The 21,899-nt window shown below is 38.4% G+C and overlaps 1 protein-coding gene across 8 annotated transcripts in view; it reads left to right on the top strand.

Annotated features, from left to right (window-relative positions):
* The window catches only part of LOC131154193 (pre-mRNA-processing protein 40C), a 119,920-nt gene that overhangs the window by 86,117 nt on the left and 11,904 nt on the right, over positions 1-21,899 (top strand). For all 8 annotated transcript variants that reach the window (XR_009136385.1, XR_009136386.1, XM_058106789.1 and 5 more), the window contains one exon: positions 16,087-16,230. Coding sequence is in view for 6 of the 8 variants with exons in the window: in XM_058106789.1 (XP_057962772.1) it covers positions 16,087-16,230 (144 nt within the window). In the remaining 2 variants the exon portion in view is untranslated. The remainder of the gene's footprint in view (positions 1-16,086; positions 16,231-21,899) is intronic.

Genomic DNA, 21,899 nt, shown 5'->3' with positions numbered 1-21,899 from the left:
CTTAATCTTCAGGCTACTGAGGGTGAGTTCAGGCTACTGAAGTCCCCTTTTTCTCAATTTTCCTTTTTTTTTTTTTTTTTTTTTTAAATTTAAAAATCTATTTTACTTTCTTTCTTGACTCTTTTATAAAGGTACTTTCCAAGGTTTTAAGAATATTTCTAAGTCCATGAGATTCCCCTAATGATATACATGAAATGCTTGAATCCTAAAATCATTCTAAGTTATGTTGTGCCTCAAATTAAATCATATGAAAATGTAAATACATAAGATCTAAATATCCATTTCCAAGATGTTCTTGAACTTTGCCGCTTGCATCTTGATTCTCTTACTCTTTGAGTTCCATGGATCTTGCCAAGACATGTATGCTTTACTTTAAGGCTTCCATGACTCGTTATCTTTCCATGCATGTTTAATATAAGTCCTATTCATAACTCATTGCACAGATTAAATGCCAAGTGATTTGTCATTATCAAATCCGGATTGGACTCATAGAGTCAACAGCTGCAATGGGGACAAAGCCCATGGTCTTGGTGGCTTTGACATGGCATTGTTCCAAAAGAACTGTGACGTTCTCAGGCAGGATATATTCGAATCTTTGAGGACTTCTACAGATCAAGTAGATTTGTGTCTAGCATTAACTCAACTTTTGTCTCCTTGATCCCAAAAAAGTGGTGGCTTACAACAACAAGCATTTTTGTCTTATCAGCCTTGTTGGTAGCTTGTATAACTCTTGTTCAAAATCCTTGTAGACTTAAATGAGCAATTTCAGAAGTTAGTGGGAAACATCAGCATGCTTTTGTTGCAGGCAGAAAGATCATGGATATTGCTCTTATTGCAAACGGAGCTGTGGATGCCTACATTTAGGGTTGGAAAATGGAGTGGTATGTAAGTTGGATATGGAAAAAGCGTTTGACCATGTGAACTATAAATGTCTGCTTTACATCCTCAGGAGAATGGATTTTGGGGAAATCTGGTGTAGATGGATCTGTCAATGTTTATCTACCCACTTGCTCTCGGTGCTTGTAATAAATGGCTGCCTTACACAGTTCTTCAGATCTTTGCATGGTTTGAGACAAGTGGAACCCCTCTCCTCTTTTATTTATCATGGTTATGGAACTTTTGAGGCAATGCCAATGAAGGTGGCCTGCTCAATGGGCTCAGCGTCAGGAGGAGTAAGGGAAATATGGTAGTCTCCCACCTCCTTTTTGTTGGTGACACCATCATTTTCTGTGAGGGAACCTGGGCAAATCCTGAATCTTAGATGCATCCTTTTCAGGTTCTAAGCGGTCAGCGGCTTAAAAGTGAATCTGGGCAAAAGAGAAATAATTCCTATAGGGCTTTGTGATTGTGGGCCATTGATAGCCAGTCTTTTAAGCTGCAAACTTAGAAATTTTGCTATTACTTATCCTGGTCTACCCCTGGGAGACAAGTTCAAAGACAAGGGAGTCTGGGACACCATAATTGGCAGATTTGAAAGAAGGCTAGCTGGTTGGAAAAGGAATTACCTTTTAAGAGGTGGCAGACTCACGTTCATTTAAAGGCACTTTATCCAATCTCCCTCTATTTTATTTCTCTTTTTCCCCATCCCAATGTCGTGGTCAAGAGATTGGAAGGTATTCACATAAGATTCTTATGGGGGAACACGGGCAAGGAATTTAAAAAATATAATCTTTTTAGATGGAGACGGGGGTGTTAAATATCCAATGCAAAAGAGGGGTATTGGTCTCAGATCACTTCTCACTTTTAATAAGGCCCTTTTGGGGATGTGGCTTTGGAGTTCATGATAGAGAAGAACTTTTTCTGGAGGGAAGTTATTGCTATCAAATATGCCTCCATCACAACTGCTGGGCCTGAAAAAAGGTGACTGAAGGCCATGGTACATGTGTTGAGAAATTCATCAGGGGAGAGTAGGATAATTTCTTCTCTCTCATTTTTTTTTTTCCATGTGCAGTTTTTTATGGCATGATATTTGGTGCGATGAATCCCAGCTCAGCACTCAATGCCCTTCTATCTTCCGGTTGCCTGCGATAAGGATGCCCTCATTTGCCAGCACATGGTGCTTGCTAATCAGGGGACATTCTGGAATGCTCTCCTAGGAATATTGTTGATTGAGAGATTGATACTCTTGCAGATTTCTACAGTAGCCTTCACAAAATTCAGTGCCAGACTACCTCCAATAAGCCCAAGTGGTCCTTGAGCAAAGGTGGAAATTTCATGGTCAGATCATATTATATACACCTTTGCTATCCAGCTGAGTGAAGCAACAATTTCCCTTGGAAGCTCATTCGGAAAACGGCAGCCCCCCTCAAAGGTTGCTTTCTTCTTGAGGTAGGCTACACTCAGGAAGATCCTTACCTATGATAATCTTCAGAAAAAGGGATTATCTCTCATTAATAGGTTTTTCTTTGCCTTGAGGAGGTTGAATTGGTGGAGCACATCCTTCTTTGCTGTTTTTGGACTAGAAACCTCTGGAGCTTGGACATTTTCATTGTCAAGCAGAAGTAGGTCGCTGCAGTTTCAGGGGAGGCAAGATTTGGGCTTGGAAAGAGATCCACTCTATTGCTCTAACAAGGTTAGAATGAAGGATCTTTCCCTCATTTCCTTTGCTATTTTTTGGGAGGTATGGAGGAAAGGGAGCAGAAAGGCTTTTGATGGAACGGTTTCAAGTCTGCTGGCTGTAAAGGACCATTGGATATCTATGATTTTTTATTGGCAAAGTGGGCTGGCTGAGAGAAAACATTTTTGTAATCCTTGATTTCCTTAATGCTTTACAGCGATGGTTGTGTTGTTTTTTGTTGTTTCTGTCGTAAATGATTGGCATCCCCTTGATAGCCTTGATTTTCTTTTAATAATGTCTCTTTGCTGATAAAAAAAAAAAAAAAAATTCTTTGCTTTTGTTTTGAATGTGCAGAATTCAACGTTTAGTTTGTCTTCAGGAGGTCATGAAAAAGTTGGTGATTTTGGACTAAACATTTGTGCTTATCGCAGGAAGAAAAACTACATTGTTGATTGTTGTTGTGATCTGGGATGCAAGTCTTCTCCCGATCTTGATAGTGACACTGATTCTTCTGGTAGAAGTAGTCTTTGTACTGGGGGTATGAACACTTAATCCACTCTGTCCTGTGTGGAGTTAAATAATTTTGTTCATATGATCTAGCAGCTTCAAGTTATGCCCTCTATTGCCTGCAGTGCAAATGTGGCCCATCTAGATATAGAGGATTTTGGCTTTTCATCTTCCTATGCTTTTGACTGGTGGATCTAATTTATTTCTATCTTTGAAGCCTAATAATAATTACTCTTAAGTTTTTCTTCTTGATGGTTTGACAATCTTTGTTTTTGGTTGTGGACATTTACTCACCTTTCCATCTGTATTTCTTGTCTTGCACAATTTTTTATTGAATTTCTCATCTGTGTTTCACTTAACCAAGTCTCGTAGTTGCTCAGTCACAGCCTATCTTTCTTATTGTAAAAGAATTGGTGGAGGACTTGAGAAGGACGGGCTATCTTATTTGGATGGAAGCGGTGGTAGCTCTGGTGGTTCTTTCTCAAGTCTTCATTTTCCTCAAATGATTTTTCTTTTGATTTGGCATGTTTTAGTTATCTGTTTCTCATAATAACACATGAAGTTTTCCATCTATTGGTTTTTAGCTTTCTCACTACACTTGAATTTCAAGCCTATCAATTGGGGATGCGCAGCAGGTCTTCCTTTCATCCTAGGAACCTTTTTTTAGATCCTTATCCTCTTATTTATTCAGGTATGTGGGTCTGTGTAGGAACACATCTAGTTATCAATGTTGTGTCCTTTGTGGATGATTTTTCCCATGACATGGTTATCTCTGCTAAAAAAATAATAATTTTGAGTTCCTTAGCGTTTTTGTTCAATTTTATAATGAAAATGTAAAATTTGTCATTGTAACAATATGTTGAAATTAAGTCAAAATTAATTCAATCCTTTTGTTCAGATAGAGTGATTATCAATCAAATGCCTGTGCCTATACTCCTAAGCACAATAGTGTTGCTGAAAGGATGAATAGACATCTAGTTATATGGCCGTGTCATTGCTTTTTCATGTGACTGTTCCTAAATTTTTTTGGACTGATGTTAATCTTACTACGTGCTTTCTTGTTAATGCTTGTCCTCCATAGTCCTTTGGTTGGGGAGTTTTGGGTGGGGGGGGGGGTGGTGGATGGGGAAGGAATTCCCTTCTCTGTGTATCTTAATGCGAATGTTTGTTTTTTTATTGTGCTTTGCACTTTTCTCGGGGAATGTGTTTTGTTCATGCCTGGTACATACTCGTCAGTGTAAGTTCTCTCTTTGTTCCTTCACTTATTCCTTTGCAGGATACGTCTGATGTAATTCCACGTGAAAAATCTGTTACTTTTCCTTGTCTTACTCCTGATATTCATTCTTTTGCCTAGTTTCTTTCCTCTATTTCTGCCTTATCTTCTTGTGTTAGAGCCCCTTGTTCATCTTTGGTGGTGCAATGAATGTAGAAATGGAACCCTTCTACATGTGAACTTGGGGGTTGTGCTCAAGGTAAAATGTTGGTCGGATGTGTTTGCATATGTACTATTAAGTGTCGTCCTGATGGTAATATCGAAAGGTTAAAGGCTCAGTTGATGGTCAAGTGGTGGGGAAGGAGTATGCTCTGACTTATGGTGTGGATTACCTAGAGACATTCTCTCTTGTTGCTCTGTGGTCCGTATTCAACTTGGGTGTTAAAAATGCATCTTTGTATCGGACTTGGGGGAAGAGGTGTACATGGTTCAACCTCCAGGGTTACATAAGGCTATTTGTGTTTAAGCAGTTCCTAGGGACTGATTTGGCAAGTTCTGCAAATCGGTATCTGAGTTTTGCTTTACAGTGTTATTCTGATGACTCTTTGTTAAGAGGAATAAGACAGGTGTGGTTTATATTGATGATATCATCATCATAGATAGTGATCATAAAGGTATTGCAGACGTCAAGTGTTGTATTTATAAGTTGTTCCAAATCATATGTGGGAACTTTCACTATATACTTGGTATTGAGGCTGTTGGGCGCAGCAAAGCCTTACATTTGAGTAGACTTAATATTTATTGACCAAGTCAGGTATGATGGGAGCTAAATCATAAGATACTCCCATGAATCAAAATGTGAAATTATCTAGAGATGATGGTGTAGATTTTGAGGACAAGCATCAGTTCAAGAAGTTGGTTGGAAAGCTGATGTACTTAACTGTCGCAGGTGTTACTAATCTTTTGGTTGCTTGATTAGTTTGTTGGTTTATGGAGAATAGCAAGCAGCCACTTTGAAATGCTATTTATAGGATTCTACTGAATCTCAAAAGTTCTCCTAATGAAAGGCTATTGTACAAATCTAATAGAAACTTTAATATTATGGGTTACTTTAATGCAGACAGGGCAAGTTGGGTGGAGACAGGAGATCCTTTACTGGTTATGCACTTTTTATGCACGATGTTCTTGCCAATCGGAGAAGCAAGATGCTATTATGGCAAATGCAAAGTTAATTATCAAGCCATTATCTACAGTGCAAGCAATCTTGTGCTCTGTTAGAGAATGAAACACATTGAGGTTGATTGTCATTTTGTGAGAGATACTATTTTGAAGAAGGATGTGGTTGTGTTGTTTGTGAAGTCATACAACCAGCTAGGAAATTTGTTCAGAAATGGCTTGTTTAGAGCTACTTTCTCTGATTGTTGTACCAAGTTTGGGTTGCATCATCTTTATACACCCTCATCTTGAAAAGAAGCTATGGCAGCTTATGGTGTAGCTGTTTAGCTTATGAGCATATGAAGTAATGGGCAGGCCTGACTTGTGATAGCCTTTTTCCCTCTGAAACTTTTGTGCAAGACAGGGTTTGATGTGTTCTGCAATTTTCTTCGTCACTGAGTGCTTTCCACTTTATAAGGAGCTCTTGGTGCTTCTTGTTCATGTAGAACAAACGGATTGCTGCAACCGTTTCCCTTGGTGCTTTTGTCATGCTGTTTGCTACTCATGCTATTTCATTTGCATTATTGGATTAATATTTTTTCTAGTCCTTTGTTTCCTTGTGGAGAAATAGGGCCTTAATTCCTAGCCATGAACTTGGAAGGCGTATTTCTTAACACAAGGAGTTGGTAGAAAGTCTTGGGTTTCACTGTATCTCTTCCATATTTTTCTTCTCATTTTATTACATGTGGGGTAATTATTAATTCTGGATTCATACAAACTGCAATGTTGCTAGAAGTCTAGAGGTGAAGATAAAATATGGAAGATGTTGGGAATTTTAATTTCAACTATTGGTTGACAGAGGACTGCCTATATCATTTAGACCGCCTATTTGTTATACTTATTTTACGTGTAGATTTAAGAAATTATGCTTGTATTAGAATTTTGTTTGTCTTATGTAATCGCTTAAAATGTTGAGGTTTTTATGTAATTATGTGTTTTAGTTAGTTTTAGGTATGAGTATTCGGTTTGTGAGTTGTACGAGACAGTTATCATTATCATTTTGAATTCAGATTTGGTTTTTGGTTTTCCACCTCTCTCTCTCTCTCTCATGCAGCTTTCTCCCTCTTCTCCTTCTTTCCTCTTCCTTCCCCTTCTTCCTTTCTCCTCCTTCTATTACCTTTTTTTCCCTTTCCGGGAGCCTTGGCTTCGGAGTGTGAGGCTGATGACATGCCTTTTTCTCAGGTTCTAGATGTTGTACACGTTGATTACTCATGAAATGAGGGTGAATTGGTAGACAATTTCAAGGAGGATGATAACCATGTTAGTATGATGATATGTGCCTTCTCCACCATGTATGGTGAAAAGTGGGAAAAAAAAAAACTGTTATTTATTTGCACTTAGAACATTTTCATCAGATATAAGGATAAGACATGTAGACTGATTATTGATGGGGGTATTAGCATGAATGTGATCTCAAAAGCTGCTCTAAGTAGATTGAACCTTAAGGAGAGCCCACCCCCATCCTTTTAGAGTGAATTGGGTAAATAGGATAAATCTACCTATCATTAGAGATGCCTTGTACCCATCCAAGTTGGGGATAATAAAGATAGATTTATTGTAATGTGCTCTTGTTGTTGGGAATAACGAACAAATTCCCGAAACTTGTGAGAAACAAAATAGAGAAAAAATAACGCCAAAGAAAAATCAATCACACGCACAAGACAATATTTACGTGGTTCAGCAATTTTGCCTATGTCTACGGAGTTGCAGGGATTTCAATATTATCAGGAAGAAAAACACAGAGAGTGCGGCGATACAATGCTCTCGCTCTCGCTCTCTCGCAGGTACAACAACACCAACCCTAATCACCCGAAAGCAATCCCTTTTATATGTTGCGCCTAGGGTTCCGTTCCGATTCGCTCCATGGACTAAGCCTTAGGATAGAAATCTCTAATTAAATAGAAGTCGGGTCGTCATCCAAATTAAAACACAACTAGGCTCCACAAAAGCCCAACAAATCTCCCACTTAGAGACTAGTTCAATCACCAATATCAAACTGCAATCCTCCTAAAAAAAACAATCCCTCATCCTTGCAACTCAACCTCCTCTCCTCAAGTTAGAAGACCAACTGAAGTTGCACACAGCTTCAGTTTCTCAATAGTAACACCCTTAGTCAACATTTCTGCTGGGTTCTTAGATCCACATATCTTTTCAAGTATTACTAGCTTATCTTCAACGAGGTAACGGATAAAGTGATATTTTGTTTGTATGTGTTTCGACTTTGAATGAAAAGCCGAATTTTTGGCAAGAAAGATTGCACTCTGACTGTCACTGTGTAGAATGCCCATCTTCTGCTTCTTACCCAATTCTTCTAAGAAACCATGTAGCCAAATCATTTCCTTTCCAGCTTCAGTTGCTGCAACATACTCAGCTTCTGTAGTAGACAAAGTAACAATCTTTTGCAAATTTGAAGCCCAAGATATAGCTATACCACCCAGCGTAAATACAAATCCAGTGGTACTCTTTCTACTAACATTATCACCAGCAAAATCAGCGTCTACATAACCCTGCAGTTTCAAACTTGCACTAGTGAAGCAAAGACATGTATCTGATGAACCCCTCAGATATCTCAGAATCCACTTTACTACCTCCCAATGCTGCTTTCCTGGCCTACTCATGAATCTGCTCACAACTCCCACTGCATGTGCAATGTTTGGCCTTGTACACACCATAGCATACATCAAGTTGCCAATAGCTGAAGCATAGGGCACCTTGCTCATATGGTCCCTTTCTTCTTCTGTCTTCGGTGACTGTTCCTTGCTTTGTTTGAAATGACTACCCAAGGGTGTGCTCACTGGTTTAAATTCATTCATGTTGAATCTGCTGAGAATTTTCTTCACATACTCTGACTGTGAAAGCTTCAATGTACCATTAGTCTTGTCTCTAATAATTCTCATTCCAAGGATTTGCTTTGCAGCTCCCAAATCTTTCATTGCAAACTGTTCTGACAATTGCTTCTTCAGAAATCTCCTCAATGCTAGACCCTGCAATAAGCATATCACCTACATATAGCAGTAAAATGATATAAGAATTGTCAAAGAACTTAACATAACAACAGTGATCAGCTTCACATCTCTTGAACTCAATTTTATGCATAAAACTATCAAACTTCTTATACCACTGTCTTGGAGCTTGTTTTAGACCATACAAGCTCTTTCTCAGTTTGCAGACTAAATTCTCTTGTCCTTTGACAATGAACCCTTCTGGCTGAATCATGTAGATGTCTTCCTCCAAGTCACCGTGAAGGAATGCCATTTTCACATCTAACTGCTCAAGATGTAGATTTTCTGCAGCCACCGTTCTAGGTACCAGTCTAATTGTTGACATTTTCACGACTGGAGAAAATATTTCCTGTAAAGTCAATGCCTTCCTTTTGCTGAAACCCTTTGACAACTAATCTGGCTTTGTAGCGCTTGCTACCATCATGTTCGTTCTTTATTCTGTATACCCACTTGTTGTGCAGAGCCTTCTTCCCTACTGGCAATTCAGTTAGTTCCCATGTCTGATTCCCCAACAAGGAGTCCTTCTCATCCTTCATGGCTAACTCCCACTTGCTTGAACTTTTGTCCTGCAAGGCTTCATCATAACACTCTGGCTCACCACCATCAGTTAGCAGAAGATAATTTAAAGCAGGTGAATAACGCTGTGGAGGTCTAATGGCCCTAGAAGATCTACGGACCGCAGCTACAGGTGTAATTTGAATTTCCTGCGATTCTACATTCTCCCTATCATCTTCACCCCTTTCTTGGACAGTATTTTCAGTCAACTCATCTAAGTTAATAAACTTAGAATTTTTCTGATCTATCGCTGTGACATCTGACACTACAGTTGACCTGTCCTTGTACATAACTTGTTCGTTAAATATTTTGTTCATCCCAAAACCAATAGCCAAATTTCTCATCACCATTGCCAATGAAATAGCATATTTTGGCCTTTGCATCAAGTTTACTACGAGCATCAGAATCAACATAAACATAAGAAACACAACCAAAAACTTTGAAGTAAGGGAAATTTATCTCTTTATCGCTCCAAACCTCTTCAGGAAGTCTAAACTCCATGGGAACTGAAGGTCCTCGGTTTATCAGATAAGCTGCAGTACTGACAGCATCAGCCCAGAAGGTTTTTGGTAGTCCAGCATGTAGCCTCATACTCCTAGCACGCTCGTTGAGAGTTCTGTTCATGCGCTCAGCCACACCATTCTGCCGTGGTGTCCCAGGAATGGTCTTTTCCATTTTGATTCCATGTGCAGCACAATATTCTCTGAACCCTCCATCTATGTATTCTCCTCCGTTGTCCGACCACAAACACTTTACTTTCAAACCTGTCTCTGTCTCAACCATAGCCTTCCACTTCTTAAAAGTTTCAAATACATCATATTTATTTCTCAGAAAATAAACCCATACCTTTCTGGTTGAGTCATCTATGAAAGTAACGTAGTACCTTGAACCCCCAAGGGATGCAACAGGAGAAGGACCCCATAAATCTGTGTGCACTAACTCCAATTTTTCAGCCTTCGGTGTTCTGCCACTTTTCAAGAAACTCACCCTTTTCTGCTTTCCTAAGATGCAGCTTTCACACAAGTCAAAATCAACGGACTTCAATTCCGGTAGTTTCCCTTTTGACAGCAGCATCTTCATCCCCTTCTCACTCATGTGACCAAGTCTGCGGTGCCATAAGCCTGTATCAGTACTTGCTTCAGCAACTGCAATTGTATCTCTTGGACTCGAGGTCATGTATAGAGTACCAGATTTCTTTCCACGAGCCAATACTCTGGCTCCTTTTGTAACCTTCCAAGTGTCACCAGCAAACAACATCGCATGCCCTTCATCATCAAGCTGTCCGACAGAAATCAAATTCCTTCTCAGGTCAGGAATATGTCGTACCTTCTCTAGTAACCAAACAGACCCATTTGGCAGTGACATCCGGACATTTCCCATACCCACAACATCCAAGGCTGTACCATCAGCCAAATACACCTTACCAAAATCTCCCGCTACATAGTTCTGTATGATTTCATGGTGTGAAGTAGTATGAAATGAAGCTCCTGAGTCCAAAACCCAATCATCAAGTGTACTGTCTACTACAAAAAGTAGTGCATCCTGTACCTCTTCTGTTACAGCATTAGTAGAATCATCCTCACTCTTCTTCTTAAGACTTTTGCATTGTCTCCTAAAGTGACCCGTTTTCCTGCAGTTCCAGCATTGTCCCTTTTGGCCAGGTCTGGATTTACTTCTGTTTCGATTATAGTTTCTGGTTTTTGTTCTACCCCGATCTGAATTTCGGTCATTACCTCTGCCTCTGGTCTCAAGGTTTAGGGCAGAGCCGGATCCTGAGGTTTCGCCTGCATCTCTTTTGCGAATCTCCTCAGCCAGAATTAAATCCCGTATATCATTATACTTCAGTTTTTCCTTTCTAGTAGAGTTGCTTACTGCCATCCTCATTGCCTCCCAACTATTTGGCAACGAAGCCAAAACGATCAGTGCACGAATCTCATCATCAAAATCAATTTCTACCGACGATAATTGATTTGTGATAGTATTAAACTCATTCAGATGTTGTGCTACAGATGCGTTTTCTGCCATCTTTAAATTAAATAATTTCTTCATCAGATGTGCCTTGTTATTTGCTGATGGTTTTTCATACATACCAGACAAAGCCTTCATCAGATCTGCTGTAGTTTTCTCCTTCACGACGTTGTATGCAACAGACCTGGACAGAGTTAATCTTATAACTCCCAGTACCTGTCTGTTAAGTAGAGTCCATTCCTCGTCCTTCATAGTAGCAGGTTTTTCTCCTAGAAGCAGTAGATGTAACTTCTTCCCATAGAGATAATCCTCGATCTGCATCCTCCAGAATCCAAAGTCTGTGCCATCAAACTTTTCTATTCCAGACGCCTTTCCTACTTCCTCTGCCATTGCTCCCACTCGAACCTAACCCTAGGCTCTGATACCAGTTGTTGGGAATAACGAACAAATTCCCGAAACCTGTGTGAGAAACAAAATAGAGAAAAAATAATGCCAAAGAAAAATCAATCACACGCACAAGACAATATTTACGTGGTTCAGCAATTTTGCCTACGTCCACGGAGTTGCTGGGATTTCAATATTATCAGGAAGAAAAACACAGAGAGTGCGGCGATACAATGCTCTCGCTCTCGCTCTCTCGCAGGTACAACAACGCCAACCCTAATCACCCGAAAGCAATCCCTTTTATATGTTGCGCCTAGGGTTCCGCCGTTTCGATTCACTCCATGGACTAAGCCTTAGGATAGAAATCTCTAATTAAATAAAAGTCAGGTCGTCATCCAAATTAAAACACAACTAGGCTCCACAAAAGCCCAACACTTGTTGAATGTGGCCAATGTTTCGTTAGGGTGCTTGTGGTTATTTATTCTTGATTGGTCCAGTGGGAAAAATTGTGTTTAGGTACAAAGACGAGAAGCTCATTTTCTCCGTCATTAAGCCTGCATCAAAGGATTCCAAAGTTAGAAATAAGATGGCACGAGCATTGGTTTGGAGAAGCATCCGATTGCTAAATCATAAGTCTTTTATGTGAGAGAGCTTGGAAAACATGTGCTTCTTGTCATCATAGCCCTAAAAGTTCCTTATGAGGTAACTAAATTACTGTTCGAGTATCCACATGAGATAGGGTATTTGTTAGTTATGTTATGTAGTACTCGATGAGCTTCCTAGTGAGCTACCACCCATGCACGACATTAAGCATGCCATTGATCTCATCATAGGTTTATAGTTACCTAATTTGCCTTATTATAGGATGAACCTATTGGCATAGGAGCATGTTGAATTGAATAGAAGGGATGTAATAGTCGTCAACATCACCTATATGAGACATAGTCGTAGTCATTATGCAGTGCCGACCCTTCTAACCTCGAAGAAAGATGGATATTGGTAGTAGAACCATCAATCACCATTTGTGTAGATTCTCTATCGCTAGACTAGGATATGCTTGACATGCTAGAGGGCAATAGTTGGTGCTCCAAGATTTACTTTCACATTGGATATCACAAAACTTAGAATTAAGAGATGAAGTGTAAATTGTCATTCTTACTTTTAAGATCTAGGATGGTTTGTTTGAGTGGTTGGTCATGCCTCTTGGACTTGGACTTTCTATGATCCCAACATCTTTATGAGGGTTTTGGCACATCTTGCAGCCATTTGTAAGGAAAACCCTAGCGGTCTATTTTGATAATATATTGGCCTACAGTAAACTAGGGAGGAGCACCTACTACATGTTCATGACATTTTTGTAACTTTGAGGGAAGTCAAGTTGTATGCTAACCTCAAAAAGGGAAACCTTTTACCGGCTCATGCACTATTTTTCGGTTTTGTGGGATCCAACAAGGAATAGAAAAATGCTCATGCTAAGGTTAGAGCCATTAGGAAGTAGTCTGAGCGTATGACTATTTCTGAGATTTTTAGCTTTCATGGCTTAATTACTTGTGTAGGTGATTCCTTAGGGGTTTTAGCACCATTATGACTCCTATCACTATTTGTTTCAAGAAAGATGAGTTTAATTGGGTCCGTTTTTCTGCTAAGGATTTAAAATAGATTAGCAGAAGATGATTGAAGCACTTGTATTTAGGCATATTTTTCATAGTTGAGACTTTAGGGTTGCTTGTGATGCCTTTGGGGTAGGTATAGGTGGAGTTTTTAGTTAGAAGGGACACCCTATAGTATCTTTTAGTGAAAAAAACACTTAGATGCTAAACAAAGTTGTAACACTAACAAAGATTTTTATGTTGTCACGAGATTCCACCAACATTGGAGATATTATTTGTTAATTCGGGAGTTTGCACTCTTTCTTGACCACTTTGCTTTGTGATATCTAAGTTCACAAAAGAAGTTGAGTGCTACGCATGTTGGTTTTCTTAATGAATATACCTTTTTTTCTTAAACGGTGCGTTGGTGTTTAGAATAAGATTGTTGATGACCTGAGTAGTTCTTCTCCATGTCATGAGTGTTGAGATTATTGGGTTTGATTGTTTAGAGGATGAGTATTCTAGCTTATCTTTTCTGGAGGAATATGAAGGCCATTATAGAGATTTTCTAGATTCTATTATCCATTAGGGTTACCTGATTAGAGACGCTAGGTTTTGCATTCCTTGTGCTTCCTTTAGAGATTTCTTAGTTTGGGAGTTGCATTTAGGGGGTTAGTTGGTTATTTGGGAAGGGATAAAACTATTGCTTTGATTGAGGACATGTTTTATTGGCCTTCTATGAAGAGGATGTTGTTTTGAGTGTCTTAGTGTCATACTCGTCTCCTAGCCAAACCTTGGAGACACGACGCTGATCTTTATACCCCTCTTCTATTGCCTCACATAACTTCGAGAGGCGTAAGTGTGAATTTTGTTCTTGGACTCCCTAGAACAGTGTGGGGACATGAATTACATGATTCCATATTTGTTAGTTGTTGATAGGTTTTCCAAGATGGCACATTTCTTTCCATGTAATAAGACTTTCGATGCCTCTCATATTGAAAATTTTTTCTTTAAAGAGGTAGTCAAATCCCATGGTTTGCCAACTTGCATATTGAATATGCATGGGAATCATGCTATTTTCTTATGCTTGCCACCCCCAAATCAATGGTTCCGGTGGATCGTAGTCTTGGTGACTATAGTGGGTGAAAAACAGGACAACCAGGACTCGGTGTATGTGGTTAAGAATGCTGTGCATCCCTTCATCTTATTCTTTTGCTAGCACATGCTTATATTTTAGAGCTTGAGTCCTTTGTTCATCACATCCATGAGTTGCATGCTGAGGTTTGGAGAAACCCTGCCATGAGTAATATTGATTACAAACTTGGTATGGATGTGCATTGAAGGGCTAGAGAGTTGTATGTGGGTGACCATGTCATGGTTTGCATTAAACTTGGCTCCATGCTTGTGCCATTGATCCCTGCCTCCATCAACTTGGACCTAAAGCATATTTACTTGATTTGCCTACTTATATGACCATTAGTCTATTATAGTGTGGAGGATTTGAGACATGTTATAGGGTCTCCTTTGAGCCTCTTGATTTGTCATCTTGTACTCATGCAACACTAGCAATTCCTTAGGCTTCTTCCATTTCTCAGCCACATGACATGGTGGAGTCTATTTTGGGTGATGAGTTTGTGACTTCTCCTTAGGATGATTTTCTACGAGATTTAGTTGAATCGAGATGTCGTTCAACTTCGAATGCTAGAGTCATACTACTGTTAAGCTTTTTGGAGTTAAGAGTTCTGGGAGTATGATTGAGAGCCACCTCCATCATTTAGGCTGCCTATTCGGCATGCTTATTTTATGTGTAGATTTAGGAAACTATGCTTGTTTTAAGCTTTTGTTTGTGTTGTGTAATTTTCTATATTGTTGAGGTTTTTATTTAATTATGTGTTTCAGTTAGTTTTAGGTATAAGTACTTAGTTTATTAGTTGCTCGGTTTGTGATTTTCTCATTCTTCTTTCTCTGTCTTTTTCTGTTCTGTCCTGTTTCATGCCTGCTGCCTTTCCCATACTGCCCCTTCTTCTTCACTTTCTATTTCGCTCCTTTGATTGTCTTTTGTTGGCTTTATGGGGGCGAGCAGTCTACCCAGGCTAAAGACACTGCCTAGCGTGCCAGCCTGTCGGCACCAGAAATGGTGCAGCCCATATGTCCACCTGCTATTTAGCGTGGGGCTTTGCGCTGCTGAGTATAAGGAAATAAAGTTGCTCCCTCTCTAACAGCAATTGCTTTTAGACTAACTGTTAGCGCTTGATCCTGACCATTGGTATCACAGCAGGTCACGGGTTTGATTCATTCCCAGGGTAGCTGCTGGGGGGAGATTGCTGGCTTTATGGGGGTCAACAGTCTACCCAGGCTAAAGACAGTGCTTGGCGTGCCAGCCCGTTGGCGCCAGAAATGGTGCAAGCCCTATGCCCACCTGCCACTTAGTGCGGGGTTCTGCGCTGCCGAGTATAAGGAAATAAAGTTGCGCCCTCTCTAACAGAAATTGCTTTTAGACAAACCTGCCATACACCACTAGTGGTTGTCTACTATTTCGATGGTTGGTTCATTTCTTTATTTGATACTTATTTTCAGAGAATATGGTGTACATTATAAAATTCTTAAGGACACTGTTTGAGCAACGTATTGTGCAGGCTATACTGGAAACGTACCTTAGTTTACCTGAGTTTACGGGTGTAGACAGATGGTGTATTGAGAAGAACTCGTCATTTTAAAGTTAAATATGACTGAAATTCCCTTAGTGTTCTTGAGATTCTTCCTATGCAATATCTTCCTTTACCTAGTATACGTTTTATTGAATGATCTATGCTGCAGTTAGTTGTTTTTGACAGTATATTTAAATGCAAACTTATATTATGCTTTGAAGTTGATTGAAAACTGTCTCACAACGTGCTCACGCTAACTGCTTCTTTAGTTTTAAGTGTTTTACAGTAGGTAACATATGGATAGAAGTCCATTGGGATTGGTTCCATTACATTACTTCTGTACAATTGAACGTGGTTTTGTTTGGTTTCTTACTGTCTTTTATACGCCACTGTACATTTGTTTGACTTTATTTTAAAGGGGTGGGTTGTGGTGGTTGATCTTTTCTAGGTGAAGGACAGTCTACGGAGTGACTCTAGATACAAGTCAGTCAAGCACGAGGATAGGGAGGTTTTATTTAATGAGTATATAGCTGTGCTTAAGGCTGCAGCAGATGAAGCAGAACAGGCAGCAAAAGCCAAAAAAGAGGAGCAGGTATGTTTCGTCTACTCAATTTTTTGGAACTTGAATCTGAATTTTGTTTTTTGGTGAAGCAGCTTGAATTTTTTCTTGTATTCTATTATCTATGGAAATTCTAGGCTGATTGTCTGCCAATCATGGTGTTTAATATTGTTGAATCCCTATCTTCTTCCTTCCTTCAATACTCATTATTTTACCATAGTTGTAGAAGTGTATCTATCATGGAATTTGAAGATAGCCATGAAACTTCATAATGATTTAATTGGAGCTCCATTGAGGGCAATGTAGCACTAAATGATTCACATTTTCCTTGTCTTGTTCATGATCCAGAACCTTTACAAACCTCTGATAATTAAATGGTTTCCTTTGCACAAAACAAATTTAGATAGTTCCAAGATAATTTGCGTGAAAGGGTTTGGTAGTTCCTTCCTGTGTGCCTCTTCATTGACATTATTATTATTCCTCTCGCTTTTTTTTTTGTTGGGGGGGGGGGGGGGGGTGGCGGGGAGGGTATTCCTAGTCAAAATTTTCAGGATCAATCCTTCCTTCCCATGAATAAATATAGTTCCAGGAATATGGTTTGGGAGGAACTATTCCTAATCATGACTCAGATTCTCATTTCTGAGTCCTATATCAAATCGCCATCCTATCTGCCTAGATTCGAAAGGGATTAATTGGGGTCTAACCCCTTCTTTTGGTTTGAGACTATGGATAAAGCACAAGGATTTGTGAACGAAGCAAGAGAAATGGAAAGTTTTCAAGTCAGGCCATTCTAACTCCATGGTTATGAATAAACTAAAATGGATAAAGTAAGAGATCGAAGAGTGGAATAAGGAGAGGTTTGGCAATGTTTCTTTGAAGAAGTTAATTATGGTGGAGAAGAACCAGTCAATGCTAAGGAGACAGTTGGAGGTTCTTCTAGGGAAGAAAATGAGAGAGAATGGGTGACAGCTGTTCAATGTTTGAGATGGAAGAAATCTCTTGCTGTTGGCATATTGGGTTCTTTGGTTTAAAATGGTGATAAAAACACATGTATATTTTTTAATAATTGTAAATGCTTGTAGCAAATTAATGAGTGAAATGAAGGTTAAAAGTCGAGTTAGAAGAATTCACTTTGGTCTTTTTGCAAGCTAATTGGGGAGAGGTAAGGAATGATTTGATGATAAGCTTTGCGGGCATCAAACCTTACCCCTATAAACTTTGTTGGGATTGTTTACAAAATCATCTCAAAATTGCTAGCAGCAAACCTTGAGATGGTGATAGATGTAGTGATGGAGCCCTTTCAAAATGCTTTTGTTCAAGGGAAAAATGATTTTTGACACAGCTGTTATGGCTAATGAGATTAGGGCTGCACAAAAATTACTGAAAAAATGAAAATCGAACCAAAGCCAGTCCAAAATTTATTTTGGTTCGGCTTTTCTGTCTTTGGTTTCAGTTCTTGGAAATAGAAATTTTCATTTTCGGTTTCGGTTTCGGTCTCTAAGAAAAATCGAACCAGAAAACTGAAAAACCAAAACAATCTATAAAATATAATAATTTTATATATATACAGATGGTACATTCATACTCAAATTCATATTAATTAAATTTAACTTTTATTTATCTATACACATTACAATTTATTAATATTTTAATTTTAATTTTAATGATAATAATAAAAGTTTTTGTATTAACTAATATTTCACAGTTGAATGAGACGGAAGTCTGGGTGGAATTTTATAGATAGATAGAATCCTCACTCTTTTGTAAGCTTTCTACTTGGAAACTGGGTGTCCAGGAGGGTTGATGTGTTGCTGATGCTCTGGTTGTAGCCCACAGAACACTACAAGTCTACAACAGCTTCTCTTTTTATTCTTGTCCCACATTGGTTAAATAGAATTTTGGAACTTCTTTCACTTCCTATAATTCCCCACAATACTCTCCAACACTGGCATCCTCCGGTTTTCGGCTTCCAATTTACTTGGGCCTAGACTTATTTGGGCTTAGGCTTCAGCTATTATAATGTAACAAGTCTTGGCCTTAATGGCTTGTTTAGTTTAAAATTTAAAAAACCGAAAATAACCAAACCATTTAATTGATGGATTGTGTGCTTTTTTTTTTTTTTTTTTTTAAACTGGTGGTTTGTGGTTCGGTTTCAGTTTTATATTTTTAAGAACTGAACAATTATGTTCAGTTTTTGGTTTAAGCCATAACCAAACCGAATAAAACTGAGTTCACCCCTAAATGAAGATGGTGGACTCCTAAGTAATAAAATGAGGGAAGGAAAGAGGATATAGGGGACAAAATTGCTAGCTTGATATGGAGATGATTTACTGCCATGTAAATTGGGTTTTTTTTTCTTTTTATGTTGGGAAAGATGGGTTTGTATGAAAAGTGGTGTTTTTGTAGTAAGAAGTGTTCTCCATTCCAAGATTCTTTATGCTCGTGGATGTGGCTCTAGGGATTCTTCAAATCATTGAGAGGATTGAAGCAAGAAGATCCATTGTCTCCTTTTTTGTTTATCCTTGTCATGGAAGATCTTAGCAATATGCCAACAGGGACTTTTGAGGGACTCAATGTTGCAAGAGCGGATAGGGGTATCTTGATGTTTCATTTATTATTATGTCCTTTTATGGTTTGAAGCAATTTCACGCCTTTAGGTGGATATAAGTTGAATAAGCTGATTTTGTTCAATGGAGTGTTGCATGGTTGTTTCTTGGTAGAGATTTTGGGGTGCAAGGTTTTCCCTATAGTTTTACTTGGAGCTGCCATTGGGAGCTAAATTTAAATAGAAATCCTTGTGGAATCCCATCATTGAGATGCTTGAAAGGAAGCTTGCAGGTTGGAAAGTTTAACACATGTAGAAGGGAAGAAAGCTCACCTTGAGCCCATTTTTAAATCTTCTGGTCTACTTCTTATGTCTATTTCCATTCCTTGTTTGGTAGCTAAAGGTTGGAAAGCATGCGGAGAAGATTCCTTGTAGGGAAAGTGGGAGGGGGCTTCAAAATCCATCTAGTGTATTGGAACACAATGAGGCTCGTGGGCCAAAGCTCTAATTTTTTTTTTTGACAACGCTTGTCTTGGGAATTGGAATTCCCTTCATATGGATTTTATTGTAGGTGGCAGAGAGAAGTTTTACTCTGGGTAAAATAGGTAGGGTGGGGGTTAGCTTTTAAAATCAATCTTTCTGATTGTCCTTTGTGGCATTGGAGAAGAAGCTTTTTCTGACCACATGAAAATGGAACTTTTGGAACGTGAATTTTGAAAGCATGCATATGATTTGAGTTGGAGCCTCTTTAACATTAAGCTACAAGTGATTGATGCACATGAGTCTTCTTTCATGTGCTTTCTATCATCAGAAATTTTGTATGAACATTGAGTCTCCACGAGTTTCTCAAAATAGGCACTAAACAAGGTGAACAAGATTGCATATTGTATCTTGTTAAAGCTTGATATACATTGTTGGCCGACAACCAATAGCTTATGCTTTTAGATAAAGTGGTAGCCTAATATGGTATCAAAGCTATAATTGTGAGGAGGTCTTGGGTTTTAATCATGTTAAATGCATGTTTATTATCTGGTGGTTAAAAGTTATCGTATTCCCTGTAATGGGTGTTATGTATTGCTTGCCTCTCTCTCTCTCCATGTACAATTGGGCTGGAGAAGCAAGGGAGTGTTAAAGCTTGACATACATTGTTGGCCATCAACCTAATAGCCTAAGCATTTAGGTAAAGTTGTAATCTAACAAATTTATAGAGAAATTGATCAACACGGTTCTTTGAAATAAGACAAAAATACCTTAGTGTAGCATCATTGCTAGCATGCAATACATATCATCAACATAAAATATTAAAACTATTAAATTGCTTCCACTCGCTTTTAGGTATATGCAAGGGTCAGTGAGTGTTTTTTTAACCTTTTAAAATGCAAAGTAATGATTTCATCAAACCTAAGATACAGTTGCTTTAAAGCCTGCTTCAATCTACACATGGAGTTTGTCAATTTGCACACAAGGTATTCCTTGCCAATTACCTCAAAACCATATAGCTACTCCATGTAAACATCTTTGTAGCTATTTGCGGCCAACCATGGCCTTTTATCTCTCATTTCACTTCTGGAGTCTCTTTTGGTTTTCAAAACTTATTTGCAGCCACAAGTTTGCCTTGGGCAGGCAGCTCCACCAATTCCAAAATGTGTCATGATCCATGGATGTCAACTCATCAACCATATCGTTCATCCACTGAGAGGCTTGAGGACTATCCATGATCGCCTAGAAAGTGGCTGGATCAAAACCTGCAGGCCACACCTATATCATATTCATGTTATTTCACATAGAACATAATATCATCTAAAATAGCAGGCTTGCTAATTTTGTGGTATCTCCACATTGGAGTATTGAGTGACCAAAAAATGTTTTACATCCAAGCTTTCTTCAATTGTGGGTTGTAGGGTCTCACTTGTATTGTTCAGTCCCAACCACAGAAGCATTCAAGCTAAGATTCTTGCTCAGCTGAAACTCATAACTAGTTCTAGGAGCAAGAGAAAAAAAAAAAAGACACCTAATTTATAATATGTGCAGCATTCTTTAGTACATTTCCTCACAAAATTCTAGTAAGATCAAATGATTGATCATATATCTTAACATGTCCATACAAGTTAATGGTGATGTACATTAGGGTTTTGTGCTGCGTTCTTTAAAAAAAATCCAAGAGAAGATGTGGAGGAAGACTTATTGAGCTTAGAAGCACTCAGGGACTGGGTGTAGTAAGGTGTAGACTCAAAGAAGGTAACATCTGCAGAAACAAAGAAGCGATGCAGCACAGGACTATAACAATGATATCCCTTTTGAGTATATGAGTAGCCTAGAAAGACACATTTATAGAACAAGGATCCAAATTACTTGCCCCAAGAGTTAGTTGATGAACAAAGGACACGCACCCTAATACCTGAGGGAGAGAAAATAAAGGTGAATTAGGCAAGAGAATGGACTAGGAAATTCACCCACTAAGAACAGAGGTAGAAGCAGTAGGTACAACCAAGGTCTCAAATTTCAATTTTGACTTCACTTTCAAAGCTCCAAAAGTGCGGAAATTTCGATTTCTATGTTAGTTTCGATTTTGATTTGAAAAAATTATGAAAATCAGTAGTAAAGCATGAAATTCTTTGTGAAACTTTAGAAATGGTTGACAGACATAATAAAAGTTTTAGGACTAATATATTACAAGTTAAATACATGTATGTTGTGTATGAGGTGGAAAAGTTGTAATATAGCATGTGTATCAAACATATTTATAAGATAATGTAATTAAACATGTTCAGTTAAACAAATAAAGTTCATAAATCATTTAAATGTTATTTATTATACAAATAATGATAATTTAGACATGAATGATTAAATACAGTGTTGCTGTAAGTTTATTTTTTTCATATAATTTCAAAAGCATTTATAATAATCTTTTGTTTCGATAAAAATAAATTAAGAGAGAAATTTCACTCCTAAATCTCTCATTTGAATTCTGGTAAAATTTCATTGTATAGTTAAAATTTCAACAAGTTTCACTAAAATTTTGAGTTTTCGATAAATTTAAGATGATTCATTGAGATTTTGACGGAAATTATGCAAGACGGAAATCGAATGCCATTTCGACTTTGAGGGTGATAGGAACCGGAAATTTCGAGAATTTCATGGAAATTTAAGACCATGG

Source organism: Malania oleifera, chromosome 4 (assembly GCF_029873635.1).
Source record: "Malania oleifera isolate guangnan ecotype guangnan chromosome 4, ASM2987363v1, whole genome shotgun sequence".
Taxonomy (NCBI): Eukaryota; Viridiplantae; Streptophyta; class Magnoliopsida; order Santalales; family Ximeniaceae; genus Malania; species Malania oleifera.
The sequence above is the reverse complement of the archived record's forward strand: the minus strand, read 5'-3'. Positions and strand labels throughout refer to the sequence as shown.